Genomic DNA, 19705 nt, shown 5'->3' on the forward strand with positions numbered 1-19705 from the left:
GCAAAGAAGAATGTCATCGGACTGGTGGTATTGTTGGTACTGGGGGGGGGGATTTTTTCCCCGGCATTACTATCTGTATCTGTTAGTTTGGAGTGGAGGCCATCGACTGTGGTTCCACTCCAGGAATGACTGGATTTGGTGTACGATTTCTGCCATTTCCTGCCAGTTTTTTTTCCTTCCTGGCACTAAAAAACCTCTCCCTCTTGAGTGGCTGTGGCTGCCCATGTTTTCCCATGGCCTGGATGTTTTGTATCTTTTTGTCCCTTTTAGATGGTGTGCCTGGCAATTTAAGTTATAGCACAGTCTTTCCTGTACTGAAGAGGTACACATTTCAGTAAGAAATATAATCTAAAAAAAAAAATGAATGATTTCTAAGGTCGTGTATGGGTTCCAGATCTCAGAGTTTCTATTAGAAAGTAGTCGAAGACGAAGATTGTGCATGATTAGTTTTTTGAAAGGGACCCCAATTTATATGTCACTGACTTTTTGTGGGTTAGCTTAGGTAATTCTACCTGGAGGTTATTTCGGGGATCAACGACCCCGCGGCTCGGTCCATGACCAGGCCTCCCGATGGATCAGGGCCTGATCAACTAGGCTGTTACTGCTGGCCGCACGCAGTCCAACGTACGAGCCACAACCCGGCTGATCCGGCACTGACTTTAGGTATCTGTCCAGCTCTCTCTTGAAGGCAGCTAGGGGTTTATTGGCAATTCCCCTAATGCTTGATGGGAGGCTGTTGAACAGTCTTGGGCCCCGGACACTTGGGGTGTTTTCCCTTAGTGTACCAATGGCGCCCCTACTTTTTATTGGGGGCATTTTGCATCGCCTGCCCAGTCTTTTACTTTCGTAGGGAGTGATTTCTGTGTGCAGATTTGGGACCATTCCTTCCAGGATTTTCCAAGTGTAGATTATGATATATCTCTCCCTCCTGCGTTCCAACGAGCACAATTCAAGTGCTTCCAAGCGTTCCCAGTAGTTAAGGTGCTTGACAGAACTTATACGTGCAGTAACTTACTTATCGAGAGGTGTATTTCTCTCAGCTGAGAATTTGCTTTAACCTAAATACGTATATCTTCTAGCAGTAAACTAATATAAGCTTTATTCAGAAAAAATACATTATTTTTGCATATATACCTGGAGGATGTTTCGGTAATAGTCTTTATGTATGCTGGGAGGCAGTTGAACAATCTTGGGGCCCCTGATGCTTAGTGTTGTCTCTTATCGTACTCGTGGCACCCTGCTTTTCAGTGGGGGACTGCACCGCCTGCCGAGTATTTTGCTTTCATAGGGAGTGATTTCGACGTGTAGATTTGGGGCTATTTCCTCTAGGATTTTCCAAATGTATATTATCATGTATCTTTCTCGCCTGCGTTTCGAAGAGTACAGGTCAAGGGACTTCAACTGTTCCCAGTAAAGTAGTTGCTTTACTGTACTTATACGCGCAGTGAAAGTTCTCTGAATATTCTCCAGGTCTGCAGTTTCGCCTGCCTTGAAAGGGGGTTTAACCTGGAGTATACCCGGAGGGTATTCCGAGGGTCAAAGCCCCAGCGGCCCGGTCCATGACCAGGTTCTAGTTCTAGTAGGTTTGCTGGTCTTGCCCCGGCCCGGGTCTTTACCAAAAGGTGACCCGGCATTGGCTCCTCAGCATGACCAGGCCCAAGGTAGTAGTAAAAATTTATACAATGGTTAGAGGACTCCCATATTTTAGATATGCAACAATCGTATGCATTTAAAAGCAGCCAAGGGTTCATTAGATTGATTTTGTAGGAAGTCATTAGTAAGTTTATTTAGGTACAGGTATACATATACTTAAGTACAATTGTCATACCTAGTAACACCGGGGTCCTAGTATGTATGTATGTGTGCCTTGAAGTAAATAATAAAATACATTTTATATACTGAACGAACTTCAAAAATTGCTTGAAAATATGTGAATGGAAATGGCAGAAAATAGTTTACAATAACATTTTCACTCAGGCTTAAAAAAAACTTTTACCATGAGCAAGCAAGCGAACGGTATATATTTTTTATTTCAATGCATGACAAAAGTATAATACAATATGAACTGGTATGTGGTTAAAATTAGGCAGGTAGTAGAAGAGGTGTGTGTATGTATGTGTGTGTGTGTGGGTGTGTGTAGCAGGGTGTGTGTGTGTGGCTGATCAGTGTAAGGTAGTCAGCGAGAGGGATTGTTGGTGTCTTGCCTGCTCTTGTTAACCTCACGTCGCCTCGCACCCTCCTATTGTGCACCTTTATACCCTCCTATATAACCGGTAAGGTGTGTTACATGGGTGTTTGTGTGTAGCGTGGTAGAATGATGCTGTGTGTAGTGTAACATATTGACTACTGTGTAACATCTGACACTCAAAACCCGGCATCTCGGGTTGGCTTTCCTGCAAATATGTAATTTATGAATTTATACATTGTATATGCATTATACTGCAAGCATATTCAGGATATAGACGTAGAATTCTTAATGGTTTTGCTAAACTAAGATCAAATGACGAATACGTGTATTTTATTACCAAGTTAGTTTTTTTAGGACAATCTATAATTGATTTTACGAAGAGTAGCAGAAATTTTTATGGATTGGAGGACATATAGTACATAATCTAGCTTTAATCTAGAATGCCTCATTAAAATCAGTGAGGGATTGCGCTATTAACGTTGGGCAGTTAGTATTTTGCAGATACCCAGATATCTAAAATTTTAGAAAGTTAAAGCCATAGCTAACTGGTTTACCCTGAACACCCATCACAAGAGTCAGCATTCCAGACAAGTTATGATGAGTTAATTCTAGTAGTATTTTGAAGTGTTTTGCTTGTTTAAGCCGGTGAGAGGTTCTTGATCTAAGGAGCTGTATCTTTTCTGTGGACCGAACCTGAATGCTTACCATTCCCCCAGGTGCTGTATAACCTCTAAGGGTTTAGAACTCCCCCATAAATGTAATAGTACAAATTTGCTCGTTTCATTGGAAGTGTGGTATAGGTTGTGAGCTTTGACAAAAAAAATTAGACTCGTATATGGATGTAAGATCTGTATCATTGTACTTACTGAAAGAGATTGATATAAATGCCTTTGAAAAGTCGTAGGGGCATCTTAAATTGCTGTCACAAAATGCCTCTTTTTGTATATTTTTTTTATTACTAATATTGTAATGATGTACACTATAAGTACTATTCAACTTGCATGTGCCATATCTTTGTACAGTATCTGAATAAAAATTTACTACTCTACAGTAATTGTGTAATGAAGGGCATATAGTTATAAGCTTATAGCTTAAGGATTTTGTGTGGGTATACCTCACTACATATAAGCTTATTCATTGGTATATTAATCTGAATGTAAATGATGACATGAAGCAACAAGTGGAAAATAATATACTTTGGAGGGTAAGTAAGCAAGTAAGTTTATTTAGGCACAGGTACACATAAGCACAATTATCATGTATAGTGTAAATTACCGAGGAAAACCCAAAAAATTCAAAGTGACTGTTTCTGTTGGGGTCATTATTGCTACACTGTTTCATTTAGGGCTGGATTTGATCATACTTGATAGTTCAGCCCTAGATGAAACAATGTAGCAGTAATACAGGCTTCCCCTGCAACAGTCTTTACCATATAAAGCTTGCTACTCCATGCTAGGTTATACCAAGTTAGAGGATACATAACCCACACAGGTTGCCATACATTTACCTTTGAAGAGCTTCGAGAGTTTCACTACTCTTGGAGCCCAGCCATGGGCCAGGCTCGTCTGGTGCTTGCCTGGTCAACCAGGCTGTTGCTGCTGGAGGCCTGCCACCCCACATATCCATCACAGCCTGGTTGATCTGGCACCTGGTGAAGATACTTGTCCAGTTTCCTCTTGAAGGCTTCTGCACTTATTCCAGCCATGTTTCTGATATCTTCTGGTAAGATATCAGAATAGTCTGGGACCCCAAGTGTTGATGGTGTTCCCTTATTGTTCCCACCACACCCCTGCTCCTCACTGGGTTTATTTTGCACTTCCTCCCATATATCTCACTCCAGGATGTTATGGCAGTGTGCAGATTTGGGACCAAGCTCTCGAGTACTTTCCAGGTATATCATGTATCTTTCTCTCCTCTGCTCCAATGAGTACATGTTCAAGACTTGAAGGCAGTTTTTGTCAATATAATGTATAGAAAATATGATTACAGTACCTTTGACTCCATTCTAAATGACAGTTGTTTGTTACTCTGAAATCCTTCTATCGACAGTACAGTACATCATACAAGTCCCACAGGCACCAAACTTGGCCAGTTGATTAAACATAGGCTTTTTATTTGCTGTATCACTTGCATTGGTACTTTGACGTTTTCCAATAAAATATGTAATAAATAAAATTTTTAGTGCTTTCTTCCCCCCTTCCTGGTAGAAACTCTTATTGATGTTGTAAAAGTTGATTCTGTATCTACAACATTAGCTTGAAAACAGTTCTTCTGAACCTTAAAAGATAAAAGATTTTATTTCTTTGTGAAGATTACAATGTGTAATTACAATTTTGATTTGGTAAGTATAAAGAAAGCCACCATCATGCCAGGGGATTTCAGGCAAACTAATCATAGTACATAATAACCAAGTCTGGACAAGATAAGAATGATAAACTTTGTAATAAATCTTTTTTTTTATCTTAATACTAATGTGAGGTAGTCAGGGTGGAGGTTTATAAGAATAATAATCTTGAAGTTGCACATAATAAACATAATATTACAGTTAATGGTTCAAACAGTAATATTTTATGGATTCGCTGATGTTTTAATAGACTAGAGGTCATATAATATTTTGAAGAGTTGCTTCAAACAGTATAAGGGATTCAATAGTTTCTTTTGTAATGCAGGAGGCTCAATCTCCAACATCTCAGATGGGATTTAAAGATCCCATCTGAGATCCCTGGTCTCTAGGGAGGAAGTATTGCCCAAATCTGGGGGGGGGGGGGCAAGTGTTCTTAAACACAACCTCAAATACAACCTTAAGATCAGCTTCCCTCCCCCTCAGCCCCAAAGCTATGCAGAAGTAGCAGTGCAGAAAATGGTAACAAACGTTTGGAGCCCAAACTGATATGCAGAGCCAGTAAGGGAAGAGGATGTAATTGCCCCCCAAAACAACCATGAAAATGGCAGTGATGCTCAGAGTAGAACAAGACTTAAATATTTCAGCTGGCCACCTGGTGGCTTTGTTGAAATTCCTAAAAATCAAACATGTGATAGCTTATCTCATAATTCTGTAAACCTATAACTGTGAAAGTGCAGTTTTTTCACTAATCTCCTGTATCAGATAATCAGAATTTTAAATATGAATGATATGAAGAAGATTGCACCAGTAGAGCAAAGACAGTATGTGAAGTTATTGAACTGAATCTCTGAATAAGCTTGCTATGTTGTCTTACCCCTCTACCATTTTCATGGTAATCCCTGCCCCATGAAATTTGTCAGTGTACTCTCATTTATTTCTCAAGACCCCCCCTAACTAAGAATGAAACTGTACAGGTGATCATGTACAGTCCCATAGAGGCAGTCAAGTTCTAGTTTGGGTCAGTAGTTTGGTGGCAAAATCCTAGTCTTGGTCCACAGGCGGCAGCCATGTCCTAGCCTAGGTACAGTACTTTTAGAATTGTTAGTATTGGCTCACAAATTTGAAAATGACCATCAGTATTGTACTTGCTATTTTATACAAAATAAATTAAACTTTCCTAGGTATACCTGGAGTATACCCGGAGAGTTCTGGGGGTCAATGCCCCTGCAGCCCAGTCTGTGACCAGGCTTCATGGTGGATCAGGGCCTGATCAACCAAGCTGTTACTGCTGGTCGCATGTAATCCAGTGTACGAACAACAACCCGCCTGGTCAGGTACTGACTTTAGGTGCCTGTCTAGTGCCTACTTAAAGACAGCCAGTGGTTTATTGGTAATCTCCCTGATGTATGCTGGGAGGCAGTTGAATAGTCTTGGGCCCCTGACACTTACTGTGCTCTCTTATCGTGCTAGTGGCACCCCTGCTTTTCGTTGAGGGGATGTTGCACTGTCTGCTGAGTCTTTTGCTTTCATAGGGAGTGATTTTCGTGTGCAAGTTTGGTACTAATCCCTCTAGGATTTTCCAGGTGTATGTAATCATGTATCTCTCCCTCCTGTATTCTAGGGAGTACAGGTTGAGGAACTTATGTTGCCATTTATTTTTTGGTTCAACAGCTCTCTACTATTGATACTTAAAAATCTAGGTCTGCACTGTGGTCTTTAGATATTTATTTCTTGATATGACAAGCATCTTAGTGCATACTGTATTGCACTTTCACCCAAAACTTAAAGCACAATCAACCATACAAGCTTGTTCAACTAGAGTGAAGTATTGTAGTATACATTGCTCCCTATAAATTTGAGGTTAAATTCCTAGAGGTCCCAGCAGATTTAGAAAGTAGAGAATAAATCTCGATATGCCAAAATACTGCACTTGCATTTTTTAAATGCGGGTTTCTTGTGAAATCTAGAAATTGCTAGTAACAAAATATTGTCCATATAATTTTGTTTCATATCTGAATTTTTGTGTTGCAGAGGCCTCATCTCTAAAATTTTGCTTTAGCCTCAATACTGGCATTTTTTAAGGAAGCTTGGCTTAAAGATATATGCATTGGAAATCAGTGAGCATGTTTTCAATAAGATTCTGCACTTGGTTTTCACTTGATAAGGATCTTTGGCCAAGCCAAAGGAACATTTACATTGTAAAAAAAAAAAAAAAAAAAAAAATTGTTTGGCATTAACCCTTTCAGGTTCGACAGGCCCTCTCAGAGACTTGTTTTGAGGGTCACCGAAATTTCAGAAAAAAAAATTATTTTTTCTTATGAAAAGATAGAGAATCTTTTCCCGATCATAATGACACCAAAAGTATGAAATTTGATGGAAAACTTACGGAATTATGCCTTCGCGAAGTTAGCGGTCTTGACAATGTTTACTCATCTGCGATTTTGCCCACTTCGAGCCCCATTTTCGGCCAATTCCACTGTACTAGTCGACAAAAATCATGAATATTTCGCTAGAACTCCATTTTTTTCTATCGAATGAGTGTAAGAAACCACCCATTTACCGATTTCAACTATCCAATACAGTGGTCAGAATTTAGCAGTTTTGCCAATTTCACACAAATTTCAAAAGATGCCAATTTCCAAATAGGGTCCAGAATAAACAAGAAAGACATTCCCGGCACTAAAATGACATTTCCTCTGTTAATTAGTCACGTCCCAACGCCCCTCGTACTTTCTTTTGCTTTCCACTTTGAATTTTTATTCTCACAAAAAATAGAAGATTTACTGTTATGCAGACTACTGCATTAGTGTAAAAAATATTATAAATAATATCAGCGCACTTGTGAAAGAATATTAGACTCACCAGTTGACGTGCATTGGACGCTTAGCATGATTTGTTTACTTTTGAACTTTGGTAAAAATCGAATATTTCTGTTAGTTTGAGCTCAATTTCAAGGTACTTTTCCTTGTAAAATCAGTCAAAATCATCTCAATTTCTGTAATATGTCTTCCATTCTATAAAATGAGACCAGGAAAACTAGAATACAACAATAAATACCATACGAAAATACAGTGCAAAGTCGCTGTTTTAATCCAAAAACACGGTCAAAGTTTTTTTTCTCATTACGCACTGTGTGCTGCAGGATTTTTTTTATATTGCGCACGCTGACTACATAGACCCATTCTTTCATATGTGGGCCTACCAGCTTTCTCTCACTAGATTTAAGGGCGCTAAAATTTAGGCATACTAGTACGTCAAAAACCCTGGGTCGTAAGCCGTACTAGTACGGCCGAAACCCTGAAAGGGTTAAGGGGTGCCTTGATGCTCATAAGAAGATTGGAATTTGATGTATCCTCCATTTCCTTGGCCCAAGCATGATTGCCTCCATTTTCCCCAGACACTATGACTCCTGCAGGTTTGGTGCTCCCCCATGATTCAGTATGTGCATGTCTTGAATATGTTGCTGAATATACAGCGCTTAAAATGTTAGCATTTATAGACCATGAAAGCAGTTGTGGACACAGTGCAAGTAGTGACCGGTCTTGCATTCTTTTTAAATGTGCAGTTTTTTTTGACAGAGTTAAGCTAAAGACCAAAATTAGTGTTAAGGTGGCTGATTGTATCATAGGCAGGGAGGTGAAGGACAGCATTGTTTCATTGTTGTAGTTTATAAATGACAAGCCAGCTGTATATAATAGCTTTGGTGAATATAACTCCTCCACCCAATATGTGCATTCAAAGCAGTTTGCCTTACACTGTCCCATTGTGCATAAGACAGGCATCTGTATATTGCCTACAAGACAAGTGAATTACATGCCTCGTATGAGCTGCTTGCACTTGATTTTAGTTTATTCGTAGAGTGGTTCATTCCAGTGATGAATGACCCAAGTGAGTTTAGCTCTTTGTGAATGTATACTACTACTATTTCTCCTTATAGCAGTTCCTTCTAGAGCTGAAAGACCCAAATAGATTTAGTGCTTTCTGTGAGTATACCATTTATTTATTTATTTTATTTATTATTTATTTATAATTTGAGCACACTTACAGAGGTACAAAAAAATACAGATAAGAGCAGCATGCCAAAGCCACTTATACTATGCATAGCATTACGGGCTGGCTTAAAATTAACTTAAGATTAACTAAGCAATGATGAAATCAGTGAAAAACATTAATGTAAACTGATTACTATAAAGCACAAGTGAGTATTACAAAGACAGGTCATATGGTTGCATGCATTGTTGTAAATTCAGTAGAATGGAGTACAGTGGACCCCCGCATAACGATGGCATCGCATAGCGATTTTTCCGCATAACGATTACTTTTATCGCAAAATTTTTGCCCCGCATACCGATTAAAAACCCGCATACCGATTTTCGTCCGAGACGCGTCCAATGTGCCCTCACATGTGCCGGCCGTCCCATTGTTTACCAGCCAGCCTCCGCGGTAACATCCAAGCATACACTCGGAATATTTCGTATTATTACAGTGTTTTCGGTGGTGTTTCTGGAAAATAAGTGACCATGGGCCCCAAGAAAGCTTCTAGTGCCAACCCTGTGGTAAAAAGGGTGAGAATTAGTATGGAAATTAAGAAAGATTTTGAAGGGTTTGGGGCTAACCCTGAGAAGCCTATGCCAGTTGTGGAATCCATTGTGCCTACTTCAAAGATTAAGGAAATGTGTGCAGAGTGGTTTGAACTGCAAACCTTTATAGATGAAAATCACCCTGACACAGCTGTTGCAAGCCGTGCTTGTGACTATTTCAATGACAATGTTATGGCCCATTTTAGGAAAGTCTTGAAGAAACGGGAGGTACAGAGCTCTATGGACAGATTTGTTGTGCGACAGAGGTCCAGTGACTCTGAAGCTGGTCCTAGTGGCATTAAAAGAAGAAGGGAAGTAACCCCAGAAAAGGACTTGCTACCTCAAGTCCTAATGGAAGGGGATTCCCCTTCTAAACAGTAAGAAGATAATGCTCTCCCCTCCTCCCATCCCATCAATCATCACCAGATCTTCAATAAAAGTAAGTGTCATGTAATTGTGCATGCCTTTTTCAGTTTGTGTGTATTAAAATTAACATTTCATGTGGTAAAAAAATTTTTTTTTCATACTTTTGGGCGTCTTGCACGGATTAATTTTATTTCCATTATTTCTTATGGGGAAAATTAATTCGCATAACGATTATTTCGCATAACGATGAGCCCTCTTGCACGGATTAAAATCGTTAACCGGGGGTCCACTGTATTCTGTTAGGTAGTGTATTTAAAAAATAATAAAGTTAGATTGGGTTTTAGGTTTAACATTTATGTGATATAATTGTGAGAAACATTTAAGATATACAATTTATAAGGTTCAGTTATTCAGTATTTATTTGGTTTTGGGTGAGTAAGTGATCTTTGAGAAGAGACTTGAATTTATAAACAGGTAGTGTTTCTTTTATATTTACAGGTAATGAATTCCAGATTTTAGGGCCTTTTATGTGCATTGAGTTTTTGCATAGCGTGAGATGGACACGAGGAATATCAAAGAGTGATCTGTGCCTTGTGTTATGGTCATGTGTTCTGTTGAGGTTGGCAAGGAGATGTTTGAGGGGAGGGTTAATATCAGAGTTGAGTGTTCTATGTATGTAATAGGTGCAGTAATAAGTATGGATGTTTTGTATGGTGAGTAGGTTGAGTGTATTGAATATTGGTGGAGTGTGCTGCCTGTAGTGAGAATTTGTTATCATTCTAACTGCAGCCTTTTGTTGGGTAATTAGTGGTCTGAGATGGTTACTTGTTGTTGAGCCCCATGCACAAATTCCATAGGTGAGATAGGGGTAAATAAGAGAGTGATATAGGGCCAGGAGGGCTGACTGTGGAGCATAGTACCGTATCTTCGATAGTATGCCTACAGTCTTGGAAATTTTCTTAGAAATTTGTTGTATATGTGTATGAAATTTGAGTCTATTATCAAGGTGGATTCCTAAGAATTTTCCCTCTGTTAGCTTTGTGATAGGTGATCCGGTTATCATTATGTTAAGAGGGACATCTGTAGCTCTGTTACCAAACTGAATGAAGTAGGTTTTGTCAATGTTTAGTGTAAGTTTGTTAGTACTCATCCAGGTAGATATTTTCTGTAATTCGGTATTTACAGTATTGGCTAGCGTGACTGGGCTCGGGTGGGAGAAGACGTATGTTGTGTCATCAGCAAAAAGTGTGGGTTTGAGTAATTGAGAAGCATTTGGTAGGTCATTTATGTATAGGAGAAAGAGAAGAGGGCCAAGGACACTTCCCTGTGGTGTTACATTCCTGGACATTAGCTTGTAGCATAAAATTGTGAAACAAAGAACATATGGGTAAAATAGTTACATTCTTTAAAAAAAATTACAGATTTATCACATAATTCTTTACTATTGCATTAGGTAAGATTACAGTACTTAGTACCCACTCTTTTAATTTATTCCATTAGTCTGACTTTCTGGTATCCCTTTGGCTTTTTTTTTTTTTTCCAATTTACATCTATTGCCTTTTGTTACCTGAAACAGGTATGAAAAGTCTTTTAATATTTCATGTCCTTTTATGAAATACAGTGGAACCCCGAGTTTTGGCCGTAATCCTTTCCAGGAGCTAGGCCTACACTTGAAATGGCCGAAAGTCGAAACAATATTTCCCATAAGAAATAATGTAAATACAATTAATCTGTTCCAGACCCACAAAAATATTCACAAAAAATACATTTTTGAAGAATAACTATAGTTTAACATGCTGTATAGTCCTTGTGGCTTAGCGCTTCTTTTTGATTATAATAATAATATAGTTTAACATACATATAGTACTTAAAACATACATATACGTAGTATTAAATGAGTAATACAATACAAAAATAAACATGTAAATAAACATTTAAAATCACATGTATATACCTTTATTGAAGACTCTTTGGCATCTGGAAGATAGGGAGGAGGAGAGAGGGAGGACTTATTATTGCCTCCACCACTGCCTCGCTGCCACTGTGAAGTTTCTTTGGGCCCATGGTGGCTTATTTCAGTCACAATCAGTAAACAAGCATTAAACACAATGAATTTATTGTGAAATGTTTGGATAAGCACGCAGGGTAATGTTCACTCAAGGATAAACAAAGCTAGACTGGCTCACGACACCTGCGCATGGACGCATGCAGGCGTGGGCAGGCAGACAGGTCTGGTACACCGGCCGAAACTCGAGACAAAATTTAGCCGAGAAAAGCAGTCGAAACTTGAAGTGGTCGAAACTCAGGGTTCCACTGTATATGGTTATGTCTCCTCTTTCTCCTATAAACCTATAGTACTTTCTACAGGTGGTGTGCGCAGGTTGCTACGTAACAGTATAACCAACTTTGTGGAAATCCTGATGTGTAAATAAATGTTAAGAAAAAACTAAATAAACACGACTTAATATTTGCTGGGGACTTCAGTATCAACCTCATTCAATCAGAAAACCCCAAGAAACACTCCCTGAATAATATGTACAGTTGCTTGCTAATCCTGTCGATAACCAAGCCTATACAAATAACTTAAGACTACTGCAACAGGTCCTCAAACAGAAGGCATATCACAGACAATACTACCAATCACTACCCCACCTTCCTAGTCATCAGCTTGTCAAAATTACCCCTTTATAGTGGCACTCAGCCTCTACAGTAGGCACTGCCCATTAAAAACCAAACAAGTGATAAGAGATTACATAGCTCACAGCTATTGCAAGTGAGGCTCTTGATCAATGAAATTGGACCTTTGCTCGAATTACCTAAATAGTCTAAACGCCTTCCATTCCCTAAGGCACTATGACCCCCATGGGTTTAGTGCTCCCACTTTAATGTAATAATTATAGGCTGGACAAGGGTAAATTCTTGGGAATACACCAGGACAGCAAACTAAAATTTCAGCACAAACATTCAGAACATTTCTAAAAAAAATTCTGAAACAGTGGTCATTCTCTAAGGAATATGCTATTATATTCCCAAAGCATCCCAGCTTGCTTTGTACTACCCTATTCTATCCATACCTCACCTGTGGTATATGTACAAGGGGATCAACACATAATGACTTTAAACCTGTTGTTACTTGGTAAAAAATCAGCTCAGAATAATCACTCATTCAGGCTCCAGGCAATACACGCCCCTTTATTCAAAAGTTGAGATTTGCTTAACATACAAAATATTCACCCTTTCTATTGTGCAGGCTATGTCTACAGGAGACTCAACTCGGACATTAACCTGTCTTGTTGTACCTGTGTACCGGGTTCAATCCCGCCCGTGGTATGGTTTTTTTTGTGTGTTACTCAAGCTGTACTGGTACTCAGTGTCTTAAATAATGCGCTAGGTGTAGATTTACGTAGCATGTAACACTTTTGATTAGCTTGAATGAAATTCATTGCATAATTAGTGGCTTTCCTTTGTGCCTACATTTGTATCAGATTATTTTGTATCAAAAATGCAATCAACTGAAATGTATATCTACTGGAACTTTTGTATGGCTCATAAGAAATTAAAAAAAAGTTAATTGAACTTAATTTTTATAAATTTTTTAACTCTTGGTAAGGTAAGCATTTTGTAGCTCTTTGGACATTTTCTAACTTATCAATGTGTGTAATTTAGCAGATAACAAAAGATTTATGTACTTAGATCTTGCTTTTTTTTTTTTTTTTTTTTTATCACACTGGCCGATTCCCACCAAGGCAGGGTGGCCCGAAAAAGAAAAACTTTCACCATCATTCACTCCATCACTGTCTTGCCAGAAGGGTGCTTTACACTACAGTTTTTAAACTGCAACATTAACACCCCTCCTTCAGAGTGCAGGCACTGTACTTCCCATCTCCAGGACTCAAGTCCGGCCTGCCGGTTTCCCTGAATCCCTTCATAAATGTTACTTTGCTCACACTCCAACAGCACGTCAAGTATTAAAAACCATTTGTCTCCATTCACTCCTATCAAACACGCTCACGCATGCCTGCTGGAAGTCCAAGCCCCTCGCACACAAAACCTCCTTTACCCCCTCCCTCCAACCTTTCCTAGGCCGACCCCTACCCCGCCTTCCTTCCACTACAGACTGATACACTCTTGAAGTCATTCTGTTTCGCTCCATTCTCTCTACATGTCCGAACCACCTCAACAACCCTTCCTCAGCCCTGTGGACAACAGTTTTGGTAATCCCGCACCTCCTCCTAACTTCCAAACTACGAATTCTCTGCATTATATTCACACCACACATTGCCCTCAGACATGACATCTCCACTGCCTCCAGCCTTCTCCTCGCTGCAACATTCATCACCCATGCTTCACACCCATATAAGAGCGTTGGTAAAACTATACTCTCATACATTCCCCTCTTTGCCTCCAAGGACAAAGTTCTTTGTCTCCACAGACTCCTAAGTGCACCACTCACTCTTTTTCCCTCATCAATTCTATGATTCACCTCATCTTTCATAGACCCATCTGCTGACACGTCCACTCCCAAATATCTGAATACGTTCACCTCCTCCATACTCTCTCCCTCCAATCTGATATTCAATCTTTCATCACCTAATCTTTTTGTTATCCTCATAACCTTACTCTTTCCTGTATTCACCTTTAATTTTCTTCTTTTGCACACCCTACCAAATTCATCCACCAATCTCTGCAACTTCTCTTCAGAATCTCCCAAGAGCACAGTGTCATCAGCAAAGAGCAGCTGTGACAACTCCCACTTTGTGTGTGATTCTTTATCTTTTAACTCCACGCCTCTTGCCAAGACCCTCGCATTTACTTCTCTTACAACCCCATCTATAAATATATTAAACAACCACGGTGACATCACACATCCTTGTCTAAGGCCTACTTTTACTGGGAAAAAATTTCCCTCTTTCCTACATACTCTAACTTGAGCCTCACTATCCTCATAAAAACTCTTCACTGCTTTCAGTAACCTACCTCCTACACCATACACTTGCAACATCTGCCACATTGCCCCCCTATCCACCCTGTCATACGCCTTTTCCAAATCCATAAATGCCACAAAGACCTCTTTAGCCTTATCTAAATACTGTTCACTTATATGTTTCACTGTAAACACCTGGTCCACACACCCCCTACCTTTCCTAAAGCCTCCTTGTTCATCTGCTATCCTATTTTCCGTCTTACTCTTAATTCTTTCAATTATAACTCTACCATACACTTTACCAGGTATACTCAACAGACTTATCCCCCTATAATTTTTGCACTCTTTTATCCCCTTTGCCTTTATACAAAGGAACTATGCATGCTCTCTGCCAATCCCTAGGTACCTTACCCTCTTCCATACATTTATTAAATAATTGCACCAACCACTCCAAAACTATATCCCCACCTGCTTTTAACATTTCTATCTTTATCCCATCAATCCCAGCTGCCTTACCCCCTTTCATTTTACCTACTGCCTCACGAACTTCCCCCACACTCACAACTGGCTCTTCCTCACTCCTACAAGATGTTATTCCTCCTTGCCCTATACACGAAATCACAGCTTCCCTATCTTCATCAACATTTAACAATTCCTCAAAATATTCCCTCCATCTTCCCAATACCTCTAACTCTCCATTTAATAACTCTCCTCTCCTATTTTTAACTGACAAATCCATTTGTTCTGACTTTTTTATATATTATTTGGAAAGGAATTCCTTCAAGGAAGTGAGTGCTTCGATGCTGGTGAAGGGCTATAAACCAAGGATTAAGAGCTGTTTTCCACCTTCCTTGGATTAAGCAAGATTGCTTTCCATTCCCCAAGCACTATACATATTAGTATCACACTTATGGTTCTGGCACTTCCCAATGAAAATAGTGTATAATAACAATATATTTTGCTCACTATCTAATAATGTACTGCAAAGTTTAACATAAAATTGACCCTAAATGGTTAAAGAAAATTACATAAAAATTTACATAGTGTAGGTTTAAACTTTTGTTACTTTAATTATTCAGTTTGATAGCCCTATTTTTTTTGTCTGGAAGAATAAGTATGATACTCTTAAAATCTGATTAATAACCATGGGAAATTAGAGGCTATGAAGCCCAATGAAATACAATACAGTATTAGATCTACTAAGCAAGACACTAATGATGAAAGTTTGAAGCCGATCAGAGGAAGTATCCTCCAGTTAACCAGCGATTCCCAGTTTTCATCAACTGTATTTGTACATTTACAAATACAGTGGACCCCCGGTTAACGATATTTTTTCACTCCAGAAGTATGTTCAGGTGCCAGTACTGACCGAATTTGTTCCCATAAGAAATATTGTGAAGTAGATTAGTCCATTTCAGACCCCCAAACATACACGTACAAATGCACTTACATAAATACACTTACATAATTGGTCGCATTCGGAGGTAATCGTTATGCGGGGGTCCACTGTATATACCTACAAACTATAAATTTATTGGTTATAATCCATTTCATGAAATGTATCAGTGTGGTTTGAAGCTGATCAGAATAAATATTCTTATTTATTGAATGGAAATCAATGATCTACTTTATATAACATATGACAAATTGGGACTTGTGCAGACTGGAAACAAAGCGAAGCATGTGTTCAGGAATGCACACCAGCAGCAGAAGTTTGAAACTGATTAGAAAAGGCATTCTCTAGTTTTAGCATGGATTTCAAATTTTTTTAATGGTTTTAGCATAGATTTCAAATTTTAATTTTTTTTTTTTGAGGATGTGCTGACTACACACCTTGTATCACAACTTTAGCTTATTATAGTATAGGAGTGATGGTATTTTAACATGGAGTGATTATGTTTTGTGTTATGGTACAGTAAGGGGGTGTGTGATGCATGTGTAACATGGAGAGGTTGGTGTTTTAAACAGGTGAGGGGTGTTATGTCTGTAATGTAAATGGTTTGTTGGATGTTGTGGCACATTGGGGAGAGGTGATTTAAACAATGTAACATGTAGGGGTCATATGTATTGTGTGATACTTAGGAGGTTGAGACTGCCCTTGTAACAATGGAGGGACACGTAGTACAATATGTGGGTCTTAATACTGTTTATGGAGAGCTTTACAGTTGTAAATGTATTAAATATACAGTACTGTAAAGGTATTCCTTTTAAACAAATAATTAGGAATGTTTTGGGTACAAGCATGATTAAAAATGTAAGTATAAGCAGAACCTGGCTTACATTTGTTAGTAAACCTGTTGCATTGAAATTTTTCTTATTCCGTTTTATTGTGCTGCAGAAGTTGGTAGTGAAACCTGACCAGCTCATCAAGCGTCGTGGGAAACTGGGGCTGATCAAGGTTGGAGCTGATCTTGCTGCTGTCCAGGACTGGGTGAATGAACGTATGAACAAGGAACAGCAGGTGAGTTTGTGATCCTTGGCACACATCATGCTACCCCTCAAGGTAAGGGCCTGTTCATGTCTTGCAGACAACCCACCACATTTTGACACGAGACACACGTACGTTCCTCAGTATTCTTATGTCTTGCTTAGGCAGCATGTCAGTATATTTAGCCTGAGTGGGGATGTTGACATTTAGTATTAACGAGGTAGTTATCAGTAAGATTAGGGTTACATTCACTTGATCCATGCGCCAGTTTGACTTTCCTATACCTTGGGTATACTATAATCAAATTAGTCTTTGTTCCATAACTATGAGAAATGGGAAAACAAATTAAACTGGTGAAAGGTACACTTACAATTACAGTAGTTAGTCCTCCACAGTTAACTTGTTAAAATTTATAAGCGTCCATTTATCTGTTGGTCTACCTATGGCCAAAGCTGAGCCCCCTTCCATCTGTCTAGCATGTCCTCCCATTGGATTGGTATGGTTTACACATCACATTCTCTCCTCTCTAAAAAAAAAATTTAGGAGAATTGATGATTTTCTTAAACTTTAATGTCATTTTTTAAATTCCCATTTCATTTTCTATCTTTAAAAGACACTCAACATTAAAAAAAAAAAATTGACTTTCCTAATATAACAAGGCAGGTGCCTCCCAGGAAATGAGCATCAATGGCAATAGCTCAGTTAACAAAATTAAAAGCATGAATATAAAAAAATTTCTTAAATACGAAAGTGGATTACTTAAACTTTCATCAAACCCTAAGGAGATCTTGCCTTTTATTTTTTTTTTACAAAGCTCCCTTAAAATTTTAATTTTCTGGTTTCTTCAGTAAGCAGACTTCTCTGTGCCTTATAAATAAACAAGTTCTTCCTTGCCTCAATACATACATTCACACACACACAGGTCTCCCAGCCCTTTGAACCCGATGAAGATCTGGTTTTAGCACATGTCATGCATTTCACAGGTGAACCAACATAAAGGTGATTCTAAGGTGTGTAACCCCTTAAAGTTACAGACCATATTGCATCCAGATGACTCCATTACTTCCCTTTACTAGAAATGGGGCACCAGCATCTTGCCCTACTCTTACTAATTTATCAGTTAGGCCTAGTCATTTGAAGTTGGATTATACTTATACCAGAGAGCATCTCTTATGGGCAGCATTCTTTCAAGATACTAGACATCTGCACATCTTCACAGTAGGAAGTCATATTGCTCCACCACCATGCACATCAACCAGGGAATGAATCAGGAGGCCACAGTCACACTACTACCTGTGCATTTTGAATCCTCTGGCTTGATTATTTGAGGTAACCTGGACAACCGATTCAGTATCACAGTGATCTTGCTTACACAGGTAGCTGACATTTCCACCCTGGCAGGTTGAAGTCTACAGGGGGACATCACCTTACTCCATGAGCTTTCCATTCCTAGTTGGGATTTTAACCATGGGTGGAAGAAGGCAGACACCCACTCTGTCTAGGGACTCCAGCACCTTGATACTGGGCAGCTGGTGATGATTGCTGCCCTACAGCAAGGCATGGTAGTAGATGGTAATCAGCTCTGTCGATAGGTGGTTATTGGGCAGCATGGTGAGTGAGTGGTTGGACAGGCAAGATACTCGGCTACTCAGGTGAGTACAATGAGGATAACAGTTGGGCAGGCAAGTGAAGTGAGCAGCTGCTATGCTCTGCACAGGGCAGGTGGGTGGTAAGGTGAGGGGTCAGGCACTGAGGCTTTTTCTGAGGGTGGCAGCTCGTGAGTAGGCAGGGCACCATTGCTGAAGGCATTACTGAGGCAGAATGCCATACCTCTCCATTATAATAGGAAACTCCTCCCTACCTCCCAGGGTGAGGCATCCACTGAGGTAAGGAACTACCAAGGTGGTCAAGGGATGGTGAAGGATCACTAGGTTATAACCCAGGTGGGGCACAAGTTTTGGATCATCCCTGGGCTGGGCACTGGGCCCTAAGGCATGGTAGATTTGGAGCAGCATCACACAGCACCCCTTCCATGTAATCTACCTCCTTTTCACTTTGTCTTGGTCCTTCCTGTTGCTGATTTCAGGTATTGATAGCCTGATAAAAAAAAATGCTGGTGTTAGCAACACATTCAAATGTCACCATGGCACAACTGATCTGGAACCGACTTGTGTAATTTAAGTTCTGTCTTGAAGACAGCTAGGCAATCTATTGGTAATTCCAGTAATGCAGCATTTAAAAGGAAGGTGTTAGTCTTGAGCCCTTTACACTTGTCTCTTAATATACTTGTTGCACCCCTTTTTCAGTGGGGTATTTTGTGCCATCTGTTTAGACAAATTCTCAAAAGGAGTATCTTCACTGTGCAGATTTTAAATCTGTCGCTCTATGATTATTATGCAGCGTTGTTGCCTGCATTCCACGAATAAAGTTTTAGGCATTTTAGGTATTGCCAATAATTTAGGCATTTATCTGAATTGATATGGGCAGTAAAAGCTCTCGGTACATTTTCCAGCTTTGTAATTTCACCTGTCCTAAAAGGCTTAGTGTATAGCAGTATTTCAGTCTAGATAGTATAAATGCTTTAAAGAGTATCATTGATCGGCTTCAAACTTTGTGTTGGTGTGTCTTTATTTGAGGAAGGTTTGTACAGTATTGTTATTGGGCTGTGTAGGTGCCAATATTGTAGCAGTTTCCATGAACAGGTAAAACAGGTTATCTTCAGCACTTGTGCCCTTCTCTTCCCACTAGTCCTTCTCTTTTGTTTCTTTTCTTCATTTCTTCTTTGTCCTCTCTTATCTTCCCTACTTCACTTCTCTTCCATTCCTCTCCATCACCTTTCCTATTTCATTTCACCTCTCTTCTTTCCAGTTCTCTT

The 19705-nt window shown here is 39.3% G+C and overlaps 1 protein-coding gene across 2 annotated transcripts in view; it reads left to right on the top strand.

Moving 5' to 3' along the window:
- Window positions 1-16629: 16629 nt before the first annotated feature.
- Window positions 16630-19705, top strand: part of ATPCL (ATP-citrate synthase) — a 391624-nt gene continuing 388548 nt past the window's right edge. For both annotated transcript variants that reach the window (XM_070082262.1, XM_070082263.1), the window contains exon 1: window positions 16630-16863. In XM_070082262.1, the coding sequence (XP_069938363.1) occupies window positions 16645-16863 (219 nt within the window). In that variant the 5' untranslated portion in view covers window positions 16630-16644. The remainder of the gene's footprint in view (window positions 16864-19705) is intronic.

Source organism: Cherax quadricarinatus, chromosome 7 (assembly GCF_038502225.1).
Source record: "Cherax quadricarinatus isolate ZL_2023a chromosome 7, ASM3850222v1, whole genome shotgun sequence".
NCBI classification, from domain to species: domain Eukaryota; kingdom Metazoa; phylum Arthropoda; class Malacostraca; order Decapoda; family Parastacidae; genus Cherax; species Cherax quadricarinatus.